This window comes from Heloderma suspectum, chromosome 14 (genome assembly GCF_057233095.1).
Source record: "Heloderma suspectum isolate Gila_16-S chromosome 14, 16-S_ref, whole genome shotgun sequence".
NCBI classification, from domain to species: Eukaryota; Metazoa; Chordata; class Lepidosauria; order Squamata; family Helodermatidae; genus Heloderma; species Heloderma suspectum.
The window spans coordinates 4,229,241-4,251,115 of record NC_139471.1 but is presented as its reverse complement, the minus strand read 5'-3'; the positions used below and the strand labels follow the sequence as shown (position 1 = coordinate 4,251,115).

Genomic DNA, 21,875 nt, shown 5'->3' with positions numbered 1-21,875 from the left:
TTCCCCTCTGTTTTGTCTCCAGAGATGTCACGATAGGGCTGCTGTAAAAGATGCATGGATTCTGCTTTTTTTCCCCACTGAATTTCTTTGTCTTGTATAAAATACTGGCAAAGGGGTGAACATTGCAAAAAGTGTGTGGAAGAAGGGAGAGAGAGAATAGAACAGCTGGAGAATCCCCATCCCCTGGGCCTTGAAAAGAGAAACGCATACGTCTTTAGAGGAGCACAAGGTTTGATGTGCTGTTTTCAAGCCACCCGCTGTGATTTAATATTTAAAATTAAACTGTTTTGAATATGAATCCAGAGCGCGGAGCTGCTTTCCAGGGTGAACAGGTGGTAAAAATAATAATTACCACTGTTCTCTTGAGCATTTTGCAGAGCAAGCAGGGGGTTGACCGTGCACTGATCCAGCGCTTACAGGAGCTCCCCAGAGGGATCTGAGAACACCACTCCCCCCCTGCGCAACTCCTGCTCCCCTGAGGGAACCCCCTTGTTATCTCTGATCACAGATGTTCTTGGACGTCACCTCCTATCATCCCTCATCACTGCCTATGCTGATGGGAAGTGCAGTCCGACAACATCCAGAAGGCCCCGTTTACGTTAATTGCAGATGCTTAGTCCAAAACTCTTAATTGAAATGACAGTTGTACAAGGATCTTGAAAAGCTAACGCCAGTTCAGAGGCTAACATTTTAATACCAACTGCCCCAACCTGGCAGCTGCCCCCCGCTGAGGCAGGACTACAACTCCCACAATCCCCAGCCACGTTGGCTGGGGGTTGCGGGAGTTGTAGTCCTGCCTCGGCAGGGGGCGCACCAGTTGGGCTGTTTTAGTAGAACAATCTTTATTAAAGGTTTAAGGCACGACATGAAAAGTTGGAAGAGCTATGCCCGCTCCCCAGAGCCGATGAGGCGTTAGGACATGCAGCTGTCGAAGTCAGCGGTCCAGCAGCCTGTTGCTGGAGACTTCTCGCCCTGAAACAACAAGACCCTCCTTTCTGTTTCTCTCCAACTTAGCTGTCCGGCACGCTGGAAAGCATTTTGGGTGCCAACCTGAGAGGCTGCTAGGGGCCACCACCCAGTGTCAACATTCCCCACGAGGTTGCTTCATAGCAGGATTGTGGCCCCTTTGTACAAGGTCAGGCAGTGAAGAGGGCCGTTCTCCGGCAGCCAGCGCAAACGCACAGCTCCGTTTCCTGACGCGGGAGCTCATCGGCATGAACGGCAGCGATTGGTGCGACCCGGCCCTCTGTTGGCCCTTTGCTCGGCTGCTGCTGCCAGCTGGGCGGTCACACGACGCTGCCGTCCTCCCGGGGGTACAGCTTCTCCCAGGCCACGAGGCGGCAGGCGCAGAAGAACCTCCAGAGGTTGAGGAAGACCCCTTGGTCGAAAGGGTTCTCTGCCTCGCAGTGCCTCAGGTAGGAGATGCGGTGGCGGGACATGAACTCCCAGGTGGTGGTGTTGCAGGAGGCCAGGTACAGGTGCGAGGCCAGCAGCAGGGAGGCCACCACGGTGCCGACGACCGTCACGAGGAAGGCCGGGAGCAGGAGGACGTGCTGCCGCAGCCACGCCCAGGAGAACCGCCCGAACTCAAGGCCGGACCTGTGAAGAGGGGCGGAAGAAGGGGCCTTGCGAACCGCTCCCGGAGTACCGCCCCAGACCGCTGCGGAGCCCTTGCAAGCCCCCAAAATGCTCCACGTGCCTTCTCCTTTTGCCATCCTTACAAGGACCGTGGGGGGGGGGACCGGCCCCCTGAGGTTCCCCAGAGGGCCACGCCCCCTTCCCTGGGCTCCAGCCCTTTCCCTCAACCACCAATCATTTCCCGGATTTGTGCAGTCTCCCCGCCCCCCGTTCTAAAAGGCTGGAACGCCTCCCCTAAGGCTTAGTTCCTGGCTGTGAGCTTGACGCGGCAGCATGCTACAGTTTTCTACATTTTTGGCCCCACCCCTTTTGGATTTGGCCTCGCCCTTCAGCCCCGCCCACTGCCGGAATGCTGGCTGGGGCATGCTGGGAATTGTAGGACTTCTTTCTGTCTGCCTCAACATGCATGGGATTGTGCTGCAATTGACTGAAATGCATCTTATTAAATCAATTACAGTTCCTTCCATCAGGTGCTGTTAATGCCGTTCTCTTTTCCATGTCAATCACATGTAAGGGTGCAACCCTACGCATATTTAGACAGAAAAAGGTCCGACAACTCCCATGATCCTCTCCTCTCCATTTACTCTCACAACAGCCCCGTGAGGTAGGTCACACTGAGAGTCAGAGACAGGCTCAAAACTCAATTCGGCCCCTGGGCTAAAAGGGTTTGGCTACCCCTTCTGCAAAGTGTGGTTAATATCTCCCATATTGCAGGTGGGGCAGGGGGGCGGGGAGCTAAGAGACTGATCTTGAGCCAGGGAAGTCCCCAGTTCAGAACTCTCCTCTGCCACAAACTCGGTAAGTGGCCTTAATCAAGTTCCCTGCCACCTCTCTTTGCAAGGTGGGGATCACAGCCTTACAGGACCGTTGTGCTGAAGACAATATGTCAGTAGAGGTGCATGGCTCCGATTTCGGTGGGCCTGTGATTCCATTCTGGGTTTCAGTCAGAACCAGCCAGAACTCTAAAGGAGCTATCCAAGATGCTGAACCCATTTTGGGGATAGGGTTCAGCTCCTTGGATAGCTCCTTTAGAGTTCTGGCTGGTTCTGACTAAATCCAGAATAGAATTACTAGTCCACTGAAATTGGAGCCACCAGCCTCAATTTTAAAATATGAAGCACTGTGAATATTTGAAATATATAACTATCATAGCATCATTTATATTTCGTGGTCTTCCGAGGGGGAATATTTAAATGAACACCAAACAGGTGCATTCCCTACCATTGCAAATAAGACAACTCTTCTGGTTTTTTGGTGCTTACTGAAAACATTATTTTCCTGGGAACGCTTATTGGAAAAAGTATCTTGTCTTCTGTATACAGCAATAATTTACAGTATTTCATTACAATCTTGTACTGTGTTGTTTTGTACCTTGCTTAGAAATTTATCTTACTGGAAGTGATTCATATTAACTGTAAAATAAACAAATATATTTGTATGTAGGACCTTCTATCACTCCCTGGGAACTCCTGTGTTGCGATGATAGTCTGGAAATTTGCAAAACATACCCCGCCACATCCGCTTAAAAAAACCAATGTGCTCAAGGCTGCTAACAATAAAACAAAGCAAAAATAAAACAATAAAACAAAAATAAAACAATAAAACAAAAATAAAACAAAGGAAAAATAAATAAAACAAAGCAAAAAAAAAAGTGGACATGGTGGAACATTCAATAAAAACACATAAAGAAGAAAGAAGTAAATGCAGCCCCCAGATTAAAATCTACCCCAGCAGGAAAATCAGGTTTAGATGCCAAAAGCCTCTCTGGATAAAAATGTCTTTGGCTGCCAGTGGAAAGACAACAGAGATGGAACTTCCATGGCCTCTCTTGACAAGGAGTTCCAGTGGGCCACCACTGAAAAGGCTTTCTCTTTCCATCACAACACATTAGCTGTCTTGAGCAGGGCTGTGAGGGGCTCAAGAGAGCCTAACATCACCGATTATGGCTTAATTTGCTTTTGCTCTTGGCTGTGGGGTGTGTGCACCCCAGTGCAAAATGTCTGGGGATGCCCCACCATTACTTTCTAGGATGCCCCTAAGCACCAATTTGCCCACAGACACCACCTTGCCCCGCCTGGTTTTTATTTTATTGTATTTCTTATGATTTCTTTTCATCTCACCAGACTGCCTTCTGGGAAACAGGTCCATATTGTGAATGGGCAGGCTGCCACCATGGCAGCCATTTTGTGAGAGCGGCCACGACACTCCCTGAAAAGCCCAAATGTGCACACCTGCCCAAAAAGGCAGTGGAAGACACCTGATTATCCGCCACTTACCAAGCCACCGCCACGGCCCACAACAGAACCACAAGCTGAACGGCCAAATAGACAAGGAAGAGTGCGTGATTCCTCTCCCCGACACAGTTCTCAATCCAGGGGCAATGGTGGTCGTAGCGATGGACGCAGTGCTGACACGCCTGGCAGTGTTTTGCCCGCATCGGTTGCTATAAGAAGCAGAGCAGAAGTGTCGCGTCACATGGTTCCATTTCACAGAGGGGTTATGGGAACGCCATCCCCAAATCAGCAGGCTAAGAGTTGTAGGGCTTGTAGGACTTTTCTTTTTTCTGCAATGGACTGAGCACAAGTCCCCCTCTGGAAGCGGTTGCATTGTAAACTGTTTTATACAGGGCTCAACCCCCCCACCCCCAAATGGGCAATTGTGTTGGCCATAAGAAAAATCCCCAAATCCATATTCGAGTATCACCTTTATTAGCCCGACCAAAAGATCACCCCAAAATGTGCAAGCTTTTGAGATCTCCAGATCTTTTCATCAGGCGAGATGTTACAAAAAGCAGGCTGGCAGGGATTTTGGAATCACTGGGGATTGTGTAAGCCAAGTTGAAGACTTTGCAAACAAGGATAAATATTTTAAATTGCGTATCTCTGGCCAAAATTGAACAGGATAGAGGACAATTTGCAGGGGAGGCTCAGTGGCCACCTTCCTCTGCAGATCAATACCCTGCCAGTCACTTTTCCCATAGCTGGGATTTCCAGAAAACATCATATGGGGCAGGCAGGCCGGCGGGCGGGCGGGAGAAGGTTGCAGGGTAACTGGAATGTCAGGGGAAGGAGAGCCAGTATGGTGCAGTGGTTAGAGCACTGGACTGGGGAGACCCAGGTTCAAGTCCCTCCATGAGCCATGAAGCTCCCTGGGTGACTTTGGCCCAGTCCCTGACTCTCAGCCTACCCTACCTCACAGGGTTGGTGGGAGGTTCAACTGGAGAGGAGGAGGGCCATGTAAGCCACCATGAATTCCTTGCAAGAGGAAGAAAGGCAAGATATAAATGCAATCATTAAAAGTAATAGTGTAATAATAAGGGGTTAAACACCTGCCCACCTTCTCCCCTGCAAAAATTGCCTCGACTCCCCTCCTTTGCCACCATCGGCCACAGGGAAGCACTGACCTGGGTTCTCAGAACTCGAGCTCCGAACGTTCAGCTCCAAGCGACAGGCGAGTGAGAAATCTAAATCGGAGTAGTTTTAGTGTTCTTGGTAAAGCCGGGGTGTTGAGGTCCTTCAACCTCAGGGCCAAATAGTTTCAGGGAAGCTCTCGGCGGTGGGCGGGTGGGCCATATTTGGTCCTCAAACGGAAAGTGATGCAATTATCTGCGGGGAAGTCGCTTCCGCTCCCTTTCACGGGTCATGGCAGAAGGAGGTGGCCCTACGTGGAATGCCGGGGAATGGCATGCAGATATGTGTCTACCCATATCCACACAGTCTTCCCTAAGCCCCAGAGGTTTTTTTTTCCTTCAAGGAGAACCAGGTCCGTCCGTCCGTCCCCTCCCCCAATGGCGTACCTTCAGCATGCAGTAGCCACAGCGCCGGAGCCGAAGGGCTGAACCTTGCTGCGATATCATGGCTTTCTGCTCTCCACTCACCGATTCCTACCAGCAACGACAAAATAGCCAGTTGCGGAAAAAGGCACAGAGAGAGGGAGAGGGATGTAAACACGGCTTTGAAGCATTTAAGACTCTAATGTGTATCTGGTTTGATTTGTACCCCGCCTTTCTACCAAGGAAATGGCGCTCCAGTCGGCACTCCAAAGAGTCTTAATCAGCCTACCACAAGCTGGTGCCCTCCAGACATGCGTTGGACTACAACTCCCAACATCCCCCAGGCGGCGTGAGATGGGGGAAGCCAGGCCATTCCACTTAAAAAAAAAAAAAAATCCTCTTCCCCCCTCATCCCTGTTTTCCTTGTATGTCATCTCCTTTTGGATTGCAGGTAGGGGCTGCCTCGTTTTACCATTTCTCCAGGAGCCCTTTTGGCTGTGGAGCAGGATAAAAAAGGCACTTCAAATAAATAAATACACCCACATGTGGAGGGACTGTAGCTCAGTGGTAGAGCCCCTGCTTTGTATGTAGAAGGTCCCCGGTTCAATCCCTGGCAGCATCTCCAGGGAGGGCTGGAAAAACTCCTGCCTGAACCCCTGGAGAGCCACAGCTGCCAGCCAGTGTTGACAATACTGGGCTAGATGGACCCAGGGCCTGGTGACTCGGTGGAAGGGAGCTTCCTATGTTCCTTGTGTGTGTGCATGTGTACACACACACACACACACACACACACAAAGCCTTTCAAGATAATATTTTCTATCGTTTGTATTTTATTAATTAAAAGCAATTAAAAAGCAACCCTAAAGCAGGGATCACCAATGCAGCAACCACAGGATGGTGCCTGGGAAGGGTTCCCAATGTGGCATTTGCAGGCACCCGCAAAACTTTTTTTAAAAATTCCCATTTTAAAAAATATACATACATGGATCTGCATATATCCATAGCAATGAATGCGCATGAACTGCATACAACTTTCTGGCAATTGTACATCGGCTTCAACAAAAGCGGACCAAATATCCAAATGAGTATCCATTTGAAGGTGGCGTCTATATGCCGCCCGTTCAAATACTGAAAGCGTTGTGAAGTCCTCCACGCATTGCATTAGAGGAGGTGAGGGTTTATCATTCCAGTGTTGTGAAATCAGTCTTTCAGCTGTCAAAAGGAGAATCCGTGTACTCTGACCATTCATTCATTTCCAAGAAGCAGGTCAATCATTTGAAAGAGTGTGACATCAGTGAATATCAAAGACTGTTCCAGTTCAAAATTTATCTGTGTAAGAACCTCCTCCCCAAAAGACGCAACTCCTGGACACTGCCAAAACATATGTTCAAAGGCCGCATTAGCTGCGTTGTACCGCCAGCAATTAGCCAAATTACACAATTAAAGAGACATTGGGGTGTCCAACCGACACGAAGCAGAGGTTTTTGCTGAATAAGACCGTATCCTCCCTTATGAACCTGCCCGTGTCCTGAGATCTTCTGGGGAGGCCCTCCTCTCAGTCCCACCGCTGTCATTGGCACGTGTGGTGGGAACCCGGGAGAAGGCCTTCTCGGTGGCTGCCCCACGGCTGTGGGACACCCTTCCCAGGGCGGCTAGGATGGCTCCCTCCTTGATGTGTTTCCGGAGGCAGGCTAAAACATTCTTGTTCCAGCAGGCCTTGGGACATCGTTGGAACCTAGGGGTAAGCTGCTAAAATGCTGTTTTAAAATGCTGTTTTAATGTTTTAATATAATTTTAATTGTCTTGTTTAATTTATATTTTAACTTTTGTATATTTTCTTATGTTTTAATTGTATATGCTTTAGTTTTTGTAAGCCGCCTTGTGTCCCAGTACTGGGAAAAAGGCAGGGTATAAATAAATATAAATAAATAAGACGCAGCCCAAGATCCACTGATGCGACAGGTGGATGCCCAAGCGGTGATCCACTCATGGGCATTTTGGGGTGGGGCCCGCGGCAGGTTCTCCAATTCCCAAATGCGCCCCCAGGCCGAAAAGCGTTGCGCCCGCCTTCACCCCAAGTGGCCACACTTACCTCCTCATCCTCATCATGCTCCACGTAGCCCGGATCCATGAGAGAGACCACAAAGTAGAGCAAGACGGAGCAGAGGACCAAGGAGACGAACCACAAGGGCCGCAGCAGTTCCCTCCGCTCGACCTGCCTCTGCAGATCTGAAGAAAAGGGAGACAAACGGATCTGGGCAACTGTCCTGATGTACAGCCGTAGCACAGCCTCCGGCACGCCAGCGTGCGCACTCAGAGCAATGACGTGCAGCTCGAATCCCTGTGCCTGGCGAGTGGCGGGAGGCGTCTGGATTGGCCAGGCCTTGTAGAAATGCCACGGTCCAGGATGTGCGATATCGGCCCCTGGGACTGGCTGGCTGTATGAATGCTCTGGATCGGCTAGGCCTAATGGAAACACAGGAGAACCTCGCCTTCTTGGCTGCGCCTAGTCAAAACCGCAGGGCTAATTTGGTGCCGAGAGGGCTCATCCCAGCAAGGCCTGCCTGGTGCCAACACGGCCATCATTTCGACACCAGGTGAAGGCTTTCCCCTCGTCCCAGGCGAGGTATGTTGATGGTATGTTGTTGGTATGTGATGGGCTGTTTAATGCATCAGTCAGAGCATTTGGTTGTCACTGATGTTTTCGTTGTTTGTTTATTCATATGTGCCTGCCTGGATCCTAAGATCATCTTCAGGCGTCCTTCTCTGTGAGCCCCTGCCAAAGGAAGTGAGGCAGGTGGCTACCAGGAGAAGGGCCTTTCCTGCTGTGGCCCCCCTGGCTGTGGAATGAGCTCCCTAGAGAGGTTTGCCTGGCACCTACATTGTACTCCTTCCAGCGCCAAGTGAAGACCTTTTTATTCTCCCAGTATTTTAGCATTTCAGCTTCCTACTCTTTCAGCTCTGGTGTTTCAAGCCTGTATTTTAAACCTCTGCATTGCTGCTAGGTTTAATTCTGGTTGCACTGTTATTTTGTGGCTTTAACCTTTCATATTTTATATTGCTTTACGCTGCGCTTTGGGGGTTTAATTTTTGTCAACCGCCTAGATAGCTTTGGCTATTGCCCAGTATAGAGATGAAACAAAATAAATAATTCATTTAGAGGATTTTTGTCCCGCTCCTCAGCCAAAAGAGCTCCTGGAACGGCTTACATATGATTGGTAAAACAAGGCAGTCCCTGCCCCCGCGGGCTTACAATCTAAAAAAGCAAAAACAAGAGCCACAACACACAAGGAAATAAAGATGGGGAGGGAAGGGGGGGGGAGTCAGCAGGGCTGATGAAATGGTCTCGTCTCCCTCAGTACAGCCTCCTGGAATGGCTGCTGGGGGCAACATTTGAGGGACAAGGAGCCTTTATGGGCTTGTGTTATTTTAGTGGAAATCGTTTTGAGCCTTTTAAAATTTTCTATGTGTGAATCTTGTTATCAGGCCCCTCGAATCCTTTTAAAAGAGAAAAGTAACCTAGAAATCAAATCAATCAATAAATCTAATTTGAATTCATTTTCTAAAGAATTTGTTTTCCAGTTTTTAATTTGCAAATACAAGAGTAACAAACAAACAGAAACAACCGCGGCGGGGGGGGACGACAAAAGAGAGAAAAAAGGGGAAAAAACACAAAAGAATGTATCATAAAACATATCCAGGCACAATAATTATTTACAACACCCTAAAGATAAAAAGAAAAAGAGGGGAAAAGAAGGATTTAACCCTCTATCTAAAGAAACAACCAAATGGAATTGGCAGCTGTAGGAGACACGTTCAAAAGCAGCAAGAGCAGTAAGACCTTCAGTCCATTGCATGACAGATTGGGGGTGGTGCTGATCTGTATCAACACAGCTGCCTGAGTTTTGGGGCCCTCTTTGGGGATGTGGCTGTGGGGCCTGTCATGATGAGCATCTGCACTTCCAAAATGACCACAAACCCAGTGCCACAGAGAGAGAGAGAGTGTCTTCTCTGTGGTGGCTCCTTGTCTCTCTGGTCTTTTGGTGCTGGTCAAGTAGTTTTCATCTGTTCTCCCCCATTTTACCCTCACGACAACCCTGTGAGGTAGGCTTGGTAGATTTTGTGTGCGTGTGTGAGAGAGAGAGAGAGAGAGAGAGAGAAAGTCGGGTGGCCGGGCATCTCCCTTCCTTCGCCATGCATAAGTGGCCATCTAAACGAGAATGACTGGCTCAGTTTGGCTGGATGAACTTCATGGCAGGGTGGCGATTCAAACCGGGGACTCCCTGGTCCAGCTCTGGACCATTGATCTCTCTCTCTCTCTCTCTGGTGCAGCCTTCCCCAAGCTGGCGCCCTCCAGATCTTCCTGGACTACAACTCCCATCATCTCTCACCATGGGCCATGCTGGCTGGGGCTCATGGGAGTTGGAGTCCAATGCAGGGGGAGGGCGCGCGGTTGAGGAAGGGGGCTTTTGGGGGGTGCCTCACCTGTGGGGTGCAGGAAAAGCCCCAGGGTGATGCCCCCGCTGAGACCCATCTGAGCTGCCCGCACCAGCCAGGCGCCGCCGGCTGCCCCCGCTCGCATCCTCCGCCCGGAGCACCGGACACCCGGCCCGCTACTGAGTTGCCAAGTGCGGAACTGCTGGAGCCCCGCCCACTCCTGGGGAGGCGGTTGGATAGCCACGGCGAGCAGGGGGCGCGCCCAGCTGGGCATGCTGGGAGTTGTAGGACTTTCCCGTTCTCCGTCTTAAACGTGCGTAATGATGCGCCCTAAGGACATAACCCCGTGCATGATGAGACAGAAAAAACAGTGTCCTCCCGCTCCCAGCATGCCCAGCCAGCCAGGGAGTTGAAGGACCTTTTCTGTCTCACCATGCATAGGATTGCGCCCTAAGGATTGTATTATCCTGGCCTTGTAAATGCCAGAAGAATAAATACTCAAAACAGCCCCGCTGTTCTCTTTTCTGCGTCTTTGATGTGTAAGGGTGCCATCCTGTGCATGTTGAGGCAGAAAAAAGTCTGACCACTTTTTTCTGCCTAAACATTTTTCTGCTGGGAACTGTGCGGCGGGCGTTCCTTGTGGGTGTGAACATGCATGGAATTGAGCCCTGACTGACTAAAATGCATCTTGTTCAATCCATTGCAATTTTCCCCATCAAGTGACAGTGCTGTTACTGCTGTTCTCTCTTCCATGTCTTTGATATGTAAAGGTGCAGCCCTGTGCATGTTGAGACAGAAAAAAAAATCCTGCAACTCCCAGCATGCCCCAGCCACACATGCTGGCTGGGGCATGCTGGGAATTGTAGGACTTCTTTCTGTCTGTCTCAACATGCATGGGATTGCGCCGCAATTGACAGAAATGCATCTTCCATCAGGTGCTGTTAATGCTGTTCTCTTTTCCATGTCAATCACATGTAAGGGCGCAACCCTACGCATATTTAGACAGAAAAAGGTCCGACAACTCCCATGATCCTCTCCTCTCCATTTATTCTCACAACAGCCCTGTGAGGAAGGTTATACTGAGAGTCAGTGACAGGCTCAAAGTTGCCAACTGGGGACAAAAATCTTCGGAGTCCCAGCCCAGCATTCTGACCACTACACCACACTGGCTCTCCCTTGCCATTTTTTAACCTCATTTCCCATCTATGAAGACGCGTGGGCATGGAATCTTTAATATGGGCGTCGTGCATGTGGTAAAAAATGAGATCGGGTATAGACAGAAGACTGAGCAGCAAATGGGCCCCTGCCACAGGCTCACCAGGTGGGTTTCAGCAAGTCCATGGTGGATCATAACACAGACTTGCGAGTTTGAAACGTTTTGCTCTAAATCCCTATACAGATGTGATGTGTTATGCTTGGAACTGCCTCCCAGAACACTGACATGATAGCCCTTCTCTTGCGTCCTTCAAATCCCTCAAATTAAAACTCATCTTTTCTATGAAGCCCTTTGGCTGAACCCCCTATCACTTCTATCAGCCTGCCACAACCCTAAGCCCATGACAGTGTTTCATAGAATCACAGAATAGTAGAGTTGGAAGGGGCCTATAAGACCATCCAGTCCAACCCCGTTCAGTGCAGGAATCCAAGTCAGAGCATCCCTGACAACTGGCTGTCCAGCCTCGTCTTGAAGGCCTCCAGTGTGGGAGAGCCCACCACCTCCCCAGGCAATTGGTTCCACTGTCATACTGCTCTAACAGTCGGGAAGTTTTTCCTGATGTTCAGCCGGAATCTGGCTTCCTGTAACTCAAGCCCATTCTTCCGTGTCCTGCACTCTGGGATGATTGAGAAGAGATCCTGGCCTTCCTCTCTGTGACAACCTTTCAAGTACTCGAAGAGCACTATCCTATCTCCCCTCAGTCTTCTCTTCTCAAGGCTAAACATGCCCAGTTCTTTCAGTCTCTCTTCATAGGGCTTTGTTTCCAGTCCCCTGATCATCTTTGTTGCCCTCCTCTGAACCCTCTCCAGCTTGTCTGCATCCTTCTTAAAGGGTGGTGCCCAGAACTGGACACAGGACTCCAGATGAGGCCTAACCAGTGCTGAGTGGAGGGAAACTAGCACTTCCCAGGATTTGGAAGCCATGCTTGTGTTACTGTAGCTTCAGTTGGATATGGCTTCCATGTTGACCCCTGCCTCAGCTCCCCTTTCTTTCCTCTGTTGCTTCACGGTCTCACATTTTAGTTTGCAAGTTCCTTGGGGACAGAGCTGTTGCCTTGTAGTGCCTTGTACTCCGTAAAGCAGCAGCACTCTGGTGGCACCACGAGAAACCACATCACAGTAATACATTAGGATGATGTGGTCCTTTGCCAAACAGGCAACTTCTGTGCCCAGAGAGACTGATGAATGGATGTTGTTGGTTGGTGACTGCTGCTATCCTGGTGAGGAAAGTTGGGCGCCATTTTGTGCTCTGGCTGCAACACATTCCAGCCATTTCTCAGGGTTTCTCATCATCTTCTCCTGAGCTCTAGGTTTGTACTGTGGGAATGAGGATTTCATGGTATCCAACATGGTTCCTGTGGTCCACAACATAGACACCCCTCTTGGCCCCCACAGGGTTCCCTGCCCCTCCTGATTTTTATTTTATTTCTTAATATGTTTTGAATTAAAACATTGTTTTAAAACTGGGAGGCTGCAAAGCAAAGTGCTGACCTCCAACGCCATCTTGATTTGAGCTCCAAAGAGTGGTTTTAAAAAAATTATTATTATTATTTACATTTCTATACTGCCCAATAGCCAAAGCTCTCTGGCTGGTTTTGTGTTTCAGAGTTCAGATCCCACCTCTGCCTTGGACGTCTGTTTTTGGGTGAGTGACTTTTTTTTTTTTTTTAGTCTCAGTTGGCCTGCTGGGAAATGAGTGTTTTGTGACTGGCCGTGCCCACTCTGGCAGCCATTTAATGAATGGGCAAGCCCCACCCTCATGGCAGCCATTTTTTGAGAGCACCCATAACACTCTCAAAACTCCAGATGCTCCCACCAGCCTAAAAATGTTGGGGACCCCTGTTAATCAGGCTTGTACCAGCCAAAAGCCCAGGTTTTCTGCCATCTCTGCCTTTTTTACTGTTATTATTATTAATAAGTTTAACTGGCTGTATCTATTGTGCCATAACATTGATGAGGAATGGTTTTTAACCGTTTTGTTCTTCTTGGAAGCCTCCTTCTGCACTGTAAAGGTTGGATGATCAATTTCCTCAAAAATAAATCACACACACACACACATACCATCATGATCAGGCTGAGCAAAATTAGCTTCCTCATTTATTGACAATGTATGACAGCAAACGGAATAGTTAGTAATTGTCCAAATTAAAAATCTCATCACAAACACCAGGTGCAAGAAGAGGCTGTTCAAAATGGAAAATTCAGTTAAAACTGCAAGGAACTGACAGCTAAGTCACCTCTTTCTCCATTCTGGTATGACTTGAGTATGTAAACCAGACCTACCCTTAACAGATCACCAGGGGAAGCAAGTGTTATTTTTCTTTTAATTTGGAAATACACACTTCTGATCCATTTCAAGCCATATCATCTGCTTTAGGGTTGTTATTACTGGAAGAAAGAAAATAAAGTTAAGGGCCTGGTTCACAGACAACACTAAGCTATGGTGTGGTTTGTTGAATGCTGTCTTGTTGTGCCTGAACACATCCCTGCAAACAAACCATGGTTTGTTAATCAGTTACAAACCACAAATAGAAATCATAGTTTGTTTTTGGCATACACAATTCAGCTGTTTAACCATGGCTTGTCATGATGTCTGAACCCTGAACCGCGGCTTATCCCTGGCTTGTTTGAGCCACCATCTACCCTGAAACAGAGGAAGCAGCCTGAAAATAAAACTGTTGTGAAGACTGGCAAAATGGGTGGGGAGAAACAAACCAGAAATAGGGAAAACAAGCTTGCCATGTTTACTTGTCTATGAGACAAAACATGGCTATGGCAGCAAACCGTGTTAGCACAATTCATGGCTTAGTGTACGTGCAAACGCAGCCAAGCTCTCCCAGGCGAATAATTATTTGGAATCAAAACCGAATTGGTAATGTAGCAGGCTGGTCTCTTCCAGAAGAGGTATTTCTCCATCTGACCCTGCTGGGTCATACCACCACCTCGGCCACTCTTAAGCCATGAGCTGTGTATCTGAGAAGAGCAACTGAGAGGACCTCTGGCCAAGAGAGAGCCTATGAACATCTAGTATTTATTTATTACATCTCTACTCCGCCTTCCTTCCAGGATGGAACTCATCCTGGGTTTTCCAGATGGTCACCCACCTAGGCACTCACCAGAAGTAGACCTCCTTAGCTTAAACAAGGATGTTGCCTTCACATGAGGACAACAATAATCCAAAAGAAAATAAAGTAGCTTAAAATCACGATCATCAAAAAAATAAGGTGAAATACAATCAGAACGCATCAAAGTTAACTTCTTTCCTTTTCTGCACTCACACAGCTGGAGCCAGGATATGCCTTCCGCAGGAGAAAGGGCTCTGGTTATGGAAGGTCCCTCTGCCTGGTGATTCTCCGCTCCCCCCATACACACACTGGAGATCAACCCATTCACCAGGATCCCCTGACTCTCTGTGTAGCATTTTCAGGGGGGTTGGAGGGACTACCCTGGGAAGGAGGGGCCAAGGAAGTCCACTTTCATGAACCAGTGTCCTCCTGGATCCAACCCGCTGGTGGCAAGGAGTTGGGTATCTATTTTACTGGTCTGAGGAACCACCAAACCAACTTTGAAAAACAAGAGAAGATTGGGGGGGGGGGGGGCTAAACATAAGGTAAAGACGAGGCAGTGTCCTCAACCGCTAGATTTGGGGTGCCATTCCTGGCTGTAAGTTTTTTTCTAGTTTCTCTCCCCCCCCTTTTTTCCCCTGTCTCCTCCCCACCAGGCCTCCGTATTTCTAGTAACACGTGAACTGGAGAAGAAATGGAAACTTCTACATTGGCCAGAATTTCAGCAGTCTATGATGGAACTAGCAGCCGCTGGGCAAATGAACACTGAACAACGTATAATGTGGTTTTAATCAGGTCCTGGATTTTTCTTATTGTTTAAAAATTGTTTAGATGTGTGTGTGCTGTCTGTTTCTATATTTGTATGTAAACAAGTTTTTCTACTATATATAATGTATTTTAATGGTTTTTAACCTTTGTAAACTGGCCAGAGAGCTTCGGCTATGGGGCGGTATGGAAATGTAATAAATGAACTGAACTTCACACACTGTGTTTGTTTCATTCTGTTCCTGACCAAACAGGTGGGCCGATACCGCCCACATTTAAAGCCCAAATGTAAAGTCAGTGGGATTTATTCGTTTATTACATTTCTATACCGCCCCATAGACAAAGCTTTGAGGCCCAGGTGACTTCACCAGCCACATCCACGTCAACACCTGGAATGGTTCCAACCCATTTCTCAGATGCACTCAAGATATATTTGGGGTGGAAAGAAATTAGGATGTACACTGATGCCTAAATTTGCAACTGAAATGGACGGGAAGGGAGAATTACGGAGAGTGAATGGACAGAGGTGATACAGAGGAGCCACAGTTGGCAAGAACACAGTGCCAGCACTTTTTTATAAGCAGGGACGCCGACGTCAGCTGCCACCCCGCTCAGACGTCCCTGTTCCTCTGAGCTTAGCTGGAAGGAAATGAATTTTCCCAGCAACAATATAATGTCCGCGGTTGCAATGGAAAGTGTTTTGGGGTGGCTCAGACTTGAAGGGGCAATGAAGACCCATTTGCTTTGCAAAAGACCTGCTCCTGGTGGAGATGAAAATGGCGAGAACTGGTTTGCTGATCAACTTTTTGATCCAGATCATCTTGGGGGTTCTCCTTAGGGGCGTGGCTAGGGAGACTGCCATGATGAGATCCTGCACATCAAATTCTACCATTATGATGTTACTGGTGGGTAACGTTACACCAGGGCTGCAGAACCCATGGGCCACATTCCATTCCGGAGAAGCTCCCGGGGGCTGCATTCCAGTGGTGGGTGGGGCTGAAGGCAAAGGGGAGGGGCCAAAAACACCAGCTTAAAGTGTCTCTTCCTGCCAGTCACTCAGCCTTAGGAGAGGCACTTCAAACTTTTAGAATGGGGGAAAACCTGCAAAGGCAAGAAACTACCCAGTGACTTGCAGTCGGGGGAAAGGGGATGGGGCCAGGGGAAGGGACTCCTGGAGAGCCAAATTTGGCCCCTGGCTCTGAGTTTCTGCCAGTATCAAGGCAGGCAGGAAACCCGGCATCCTCTTAGATCAGACACAAACTCTGGGGGAACAGCAAAGTGAAAGATGCCAAAGAACCTCAACCTTTGTCAAATCTTCCAATTTATATACATTCACAACGGACACAAAAGATACGCTGAAGAACAGTTAAAAAAGTAAAGAAAAAGGAAGACGACAAGAAGGCACAGCTCTCCTGAGATCCAAACACAGTCTACAATTAATAACTGCATGGAGTTAGACCGGCTGTGGTGGGAGACAGCAACAATAACCACCCCAGTGCCTTTCCAAATAAGTTCGACATCCCAGGGACATCCTTATAAACATTCCTCTCCAACCTCCCAAGCATTCAAACATCATCCGTTCTAGCAATACATCAAGCCAGAGCTAATGCACGACAGTAGAGAAACGCCTGGATCTGTCTTTGAACTTATAATTGATTTAGGGGATTCGTGTAGAGGGGGCCATAGCTCAGTGGCAGTGCCCCCACTTTGCATGCCCAAGGTCCCAGGTTCAATCCCTGGTGTCTCCAGGTTGGGCTAGGAAAGAATCCTGCCTGAAATCCTGAGAGCTGGTCGGTGTCAACAATACTGGTCTAGACAGGCCAAGGTTCTGACTCAGGAGAAGCCTTAGTTGCACTGGGGATTGAACCTGAGAGCTTCTTCACGCAAAGCAGGGGCTCTAACCACTGAGCTATACAAATATGGTAAGATTCTAGTTCTCATGGTTCTGAACTGAGGGGTGAATCAGCTAGGAACGTCTGTCTTCTCCTGAGTCAGACCCTGGTCCATCTAGGCCAGTACTATCCACACTGACTGGCAGCAGCGGCTCTCCAGGGTTTCAGGCAGGAGCTTTTCCAGCCGCACTTGGAGAGGCTGCCAGGGATCGAGCCGGAGACTTTCTGCATGCAAAGCGGGGGCTCCACCACTGAGTGGCAGCCCTTCTCAGCTCCGGCCCTCTGCTTGGCGGGCGGCCGCAAAATACAGAATTGCATCAGGTCATCTGGTGCTGTCCCAATTTCAGAAATCTCTGGAGATGAATTGTACGGGTTTTAGTCGATTATCACACAATCAAATTGTAATAGGAATAAAGGAATATTATCAAAAGGCGTGGGGGGGAGATGGGTTGGATGCAGATTTAGACATCCTTAGAGCAGACCCACTGAAATCAACAGGACTCAAAACAGCCATGACTCGGAGTAGATTTCAACAGGTCCGCTCCCAATGGATGACCAAATCTGGATCCAACCTGATGTGTGTGCAGGTTGCAGCGGGCACATCTCAAAGGAAGCGCTCCTCCGTGGAGTGTTCTCTTCTAAGGCTGTGCCTGCTGCCCACGCTTTTTGTATAGTCGCGTATTAAAATAATTAACCTTTTTTTCTTTTTAAATGGCTGCCATGATAATGGGGTGGAGGAGGGTGTCCAGTTGATCAAAAGATTTTAACCCACAAATCAACCAGCTAAACATTGCAATTTTAGCGTCCAATCTCCTGACTTCATCCCAGAAATTCTCCTTCCCACCCTGCCTAGGTTCCTGTCGTGTTCCATCCTCCTCCTTCCCAGCCCATAATTCCTAGGGATGCCGACAATACTGGGCTAGATGGACCAACGGTCTGACTCTGGAGAAAGCAGCTTCTGATGCCCCCGCTTTGGGGCACTGCAGCTCCCTATTAAAAGGGGATTAGACAGCTTTGTGGAGGGTAAGGCTTTCAATAGCTATATGCTACCCCTGAGATCAGAAGCAGTACACTGGGGGATTCAAGCGGGAGGGTGCTGTTGCGCTCATGGCCTACTTGTGGGCTTCCCATTCAGGACATGTGCCTGGCCATCATGCAAAACAGAACGACTAGGCAGGCCTTTGGTTGGATCTAGCACGGCACTTCTGGGGTTCTTATGGGCCACTGTCTCCAGGCCTGATGTGGTGTCGAAACAGAGGATGTGCGTGAATATGGGAGGTTTTTCTTTTTTCTTTTTCCTTAACTTCTATTCATTGCCTTTACTTACTTGAGAGGCAAAGGCAGGATCAAGCCACCATTCAAATACTAGCAAAAGGGGAACCACTAGGGTGGGGTGGGTGTAGGGGTGGAAAGACAGATTTTAGAGTGCAGGCACTCTGGCGGGGAGGGAAATATGTCTCTCCAGACACAGAGACACATTGCCTCCTCCCTCCCTGTGGGGTCCCTCCTTAGCAGAGGTCAAATTGCCCAGTGTGCACGACAGAAAGATACTGCACCAACTGCAACTGGGTTCCCAAGTGGAATGCTTTATTTTTCCCACAGGAGTGAATGGCAGCTTCCTGCCCCCACCTAGAAGTCAATGGAGGAACTAATGGTGTGGACTGCCGGTGTGGGGTTTAACCTGCCTCCTTAGTCCCTGGTGAACCCAGGTTTTGTTTTTTGTTTTTAGCAGAGTGGGTTGTGCTCCTCCCCTAACAACCTCGAACACCCCAGTCTACACCCTACAACGGCTGGGGTTCAACTGCTCGGTCACGCCGGAGCGCGACAGATCTCTAAGGTACTGGCTTACACACAACAGCTATTCACGGTTAATATGAAAATAAAAGGGACCTGACCTTTTGTAGCTTAAAACACAGAAAGCAAACCCCAGAAAAGGCAGTTCCTTCTCCTAACATAATGCATTCAAACTGTCGCATGCAATATGGAGAGATACTGCTTTAGCGCAGCTTTTCCCAACCTGGGGGGCCCCCGCAGATGTGCCGCCAGGTTGCAGAGGGCTGAACTGTAGTGCTAACAGAGAAATTCCAGCTCGCTTTCTGGCATTAAAAAATGGCCGTTTGCACCCAAACGTTGCTTTGCTGTACAGCCAGAGGCTTCTTCAACCTGGTCCTCTCCAGATGGTTCGGACTACAACTCCCAGCATGCCTGACTATAGGCCCTGCTGGGAGTTGAAGCCCAAAACATCTGGAGAGGACCAGGTTGCAGAAGTCTGCCTTAGTGTTATACTAACCGAGTTATCAACATCATTTTTATTTTGAAAAAAAACTTAAACCTCTCACCCATAAGGTATCGGGGGGCCTCAAAACAGTGATTCTGGCAGGAGGGACTCTCTGCCCCTTCTTCTCATGGATGCGGAGACTGCTTGCTCCCTGCTGTGCTTCAGTGACACTCACTGGATGTTGAGAAGGGATGTTGAGAAAGGGCTGCTGCTACCGCTCAGAAGGAGTCAGGAATACAAAGGTACCAGAAGGGTTAACTACATGCTACGTTAAATGCCTAGTGTGTAGGCAATCACAACTTTTTGACTTTTGTGTAAGCGCACAGGCCCCTGATCTGGACCACTGCATGTGGGTGGGGGTTTAAATCTGCCCACTTAGCACTTTTTTTGTTATATTCCCCTCCCGCCACCCAATGCAGTGGTTTCAGAAAGAAAATAACCTCCACTGGCTCCAACAAAAGCCTCCATTGGCACCCCCAAAAACCCTCAGTTGCCCCCCCAAATTCTCTACTGGTGCCAAAGAACCCTCACCACTGGGGCCAACCCCCACGCTCCATTGGCACCCTCAAAAAACTCTCCATTGCCCCCCCCCAAACCCTCCACTGGCACCAAAAAACCCTCCATTGGCGCTGAAAACACCTCCATTGGTGGTGGCAGATATTTAAAGAAAAAATGTGGCTGGGTGGGAAGGTTTAACACCGCATCCCACTACTGTACATGCTGTTCTTGATCTGGATCAGGGCAATTTGCTGATGAGGCAGAGCCAACCTGTCCTTGTCTGCCTCTGGACCACCAGTCTCGCTATCACCCTGTTTAACTCTGCTAAGGGGACCCAAATGCACCCATCTGAAGCCAGCCGCTCTTTTTGATGGAGTCACAAGACCTCATGCAACACAAATGGGAGCACAGAAATCTAGAATTGAAAAGAAACAGGGGTGGGGGTGGGATTATTCTATCCATCTTCAGGCTAGATTGTCGCTCTGACGTCCATTTGAGGCTTTTCCTGTTCTCTATAAAAGTCTGACAGATACATGATGCCTCTGTTGTTTCTTTCCTTTTCTTTTTTTATACAGAAATCATACCATGCACACAAACTCCAATTTGTACTTTTTTAAACAAAAAAAAGTCGGGGGGAGGGAAATCCACAATTTAAAGGAAAGCATTTTTTGTTGTGCAAAATGGTCCCCCTCCAGCAACTTTTCTTCAGGTGCAATTTTGTTTTTCCTCTGTCTGCTGGGGGTCTTTTTTTTTTTTAGACGTACACGCACCCGCACGCTCACCCACACACACAAATATTCATAAAGGCTCCTTCCAACAGCTAAGCTGGTGAGAAAGTCCAACCTATGTACAGTGAACTGGAGAGATGCTGGATACAGAGCCAGGCAGGGATGCCACGTTCGCCTCTATCTAGACGTGTCCATGTTCTCGTCCATAAAGTTATTGCAGTGTTCTATGACTTTCCTAGAAAGAGAATCGAGGAAGAGCTTAGGAAATAGCAAAGAAGGCAGCTTGCAATGAGGAACACACACGCGCGCGCACCCATTGTATGGCTGGCTATAGATTTTGACCCGGGGTGGGAGGAGAACTCAGGGTTGTGCGATCTACTTTGTTTTTTTTACCTGAACCCTGAGCTCCACCAACCAGGGACTGCTCCAAAGGAGATACACTTAGCATTAAAGATGTCTGAGCCCAGGAATTGGTTTTGGGGACCAAAACGTAGCCCGCCTGGGTCCCAATCCAGCCCTCTGGGTTTTCCAAGGAGGACACCCTCACCCCTCCCTTGGCCTCATCCCCTTTCCTCTGACCACCAATCATTGGGTGGGTTCTGGCATTTGCAGTTTTTCCCCTGAATTCTAAAAGGTCGACATTTTATTTATTTATTTATTTATTGCATTTCTAGCCCACCCATGAGGCGACGCTCTCTGGGCGGTTTTACAAGACAAAGCTGGAAACTGTACGATTCCATCACGTAGGAAAACGTAATATAAAAAGCAGATGTTCAAAACAGGAGCAGCAGTGACCACGATAAAAGCCAGCTGCAGTGCAAAGAAATGCCCCTCCATAAGGCAGGGTTACTAGCAGCAGGAGCTTAAAGCTAAAAACTGAGGGTATTTTGGCCACACACCCTTTCCCTTTAGCCCCGCCCAACACTGGAATGCGGCCCCCGAGAGCTTCTCTGAAATGGAACAGGCCCACAGGCTGAAAGAGGTTCGACACCTCTGGATTAGGGGTTATTCCAAAGGCTGAACGGAAGAAAGGAGGTTTTGAGGAAGGATCTGAAGGGAGCGAGCAAGAGATGGCGGCATAAAGGTGTTCCAAGCATGCAAGGGAGAAAGGAAGGCCTCGTTCGGAGGAGGACCACAGCCCTATTCCATCAAAACGTCCATCACAAAACAGCTTAGCCTAAATCACCGCTGCTGCACTCCATCCCCTGGACAGAAAGTGCTCCACTGTAATCCCTAGATTTACATCGGCGGAGGCCCCAGCGCCAGGCAGATGGGATTTGTAGTCTCAGCCAAGGCAGCGCAAAGATCACAAAACACACGGTGCGGAGCAACAGAGAGCCAAAGAGTCCTTAACAACGGTAGCGGTGGGAAATAACCTCACTGCAAGCAGGCATCCAACAGGTTTGGGAAAGTGACTTTGGCAGGTTAGTTGTCGGGTTTTTGCATGGAATAGAATCACAGAATAGTGGAAAAGTGGGGTTGGAAGGGGCCCATGAGACCATTGAGCCCAACCCCCTGAACAGAGCAGGACTGTTTTATGACCCACCCACCCTGCCCGCCACAGGCCGAATGACATCAAAGGTCCGT

General features: G+C 48.8%; 2 protein-coding genes across 5 annotated transcripts in view; both read right to left on the bottom strand.

The window, feature by feature from the left end:
- Positions 1-236: 236 nt before the first annotated feature.
- On the bottom strand, positions 237-19,185 carry ZDHHC12 (zDHHC palmitoyltransferase 12). Of its 4 annotated transcripts, XR_014785937.1 has the most exons (6): positions 9,896-10,059; positions 7,503-7,639; positions 5,435-5,521; positions 3,915-4,081; positions 804-1,599; positions 659-738 (listed from the first exon to the last, which is right to left on the bottom strand). XR_014785937.1 is itself a non-coding variant. In XM_084821261.1 (5 exons), the coding sequence occupies exons 1-5, from the start codon at positions 9,990-9,992 to the stop codon at positions 1,287-1,289; spliced, it is 801 nt and encodes a 266-aa protein (XP_084677387.1). In that variant the 5' UTR covers positions 9,993-10,059; the 3' UTR covers positions 237-1,286. The 4 variants fall into 4 exon arrangements, 3 of the variants coding, with proteins under 3 accessions (XP_084677387.1, XP_084677389.1, XP_084677388.1); XM_084821261.1 differs by having other exon boundaries at positions 237-1,599; XM_084821263.1 differs by lacking the exon at positions 9,896-10,059 and adding an exon at positions 19,124-19,185 and having other exon boundaries at positions 247-1,599.
- ZER1 (zyg-11 related cell cycle regulator) overlaps positions 16,200-21,875 on the bottom strand; it is a 34,857-nt gene continuing 29,181 nt past the window's right edge. The window contains exon 16 of the mRNA XM_084821260.1: positions 16,200-20,523. Within this exon, the coding sequence (XP_084677386.1) occupies positions 20,466-20,523 (58 nt within the window). The 3' untranslated portion in view covers positions 16,200-20,465. The remainder of the gene's footprint in view (positions 20,524-21,875) is intronic.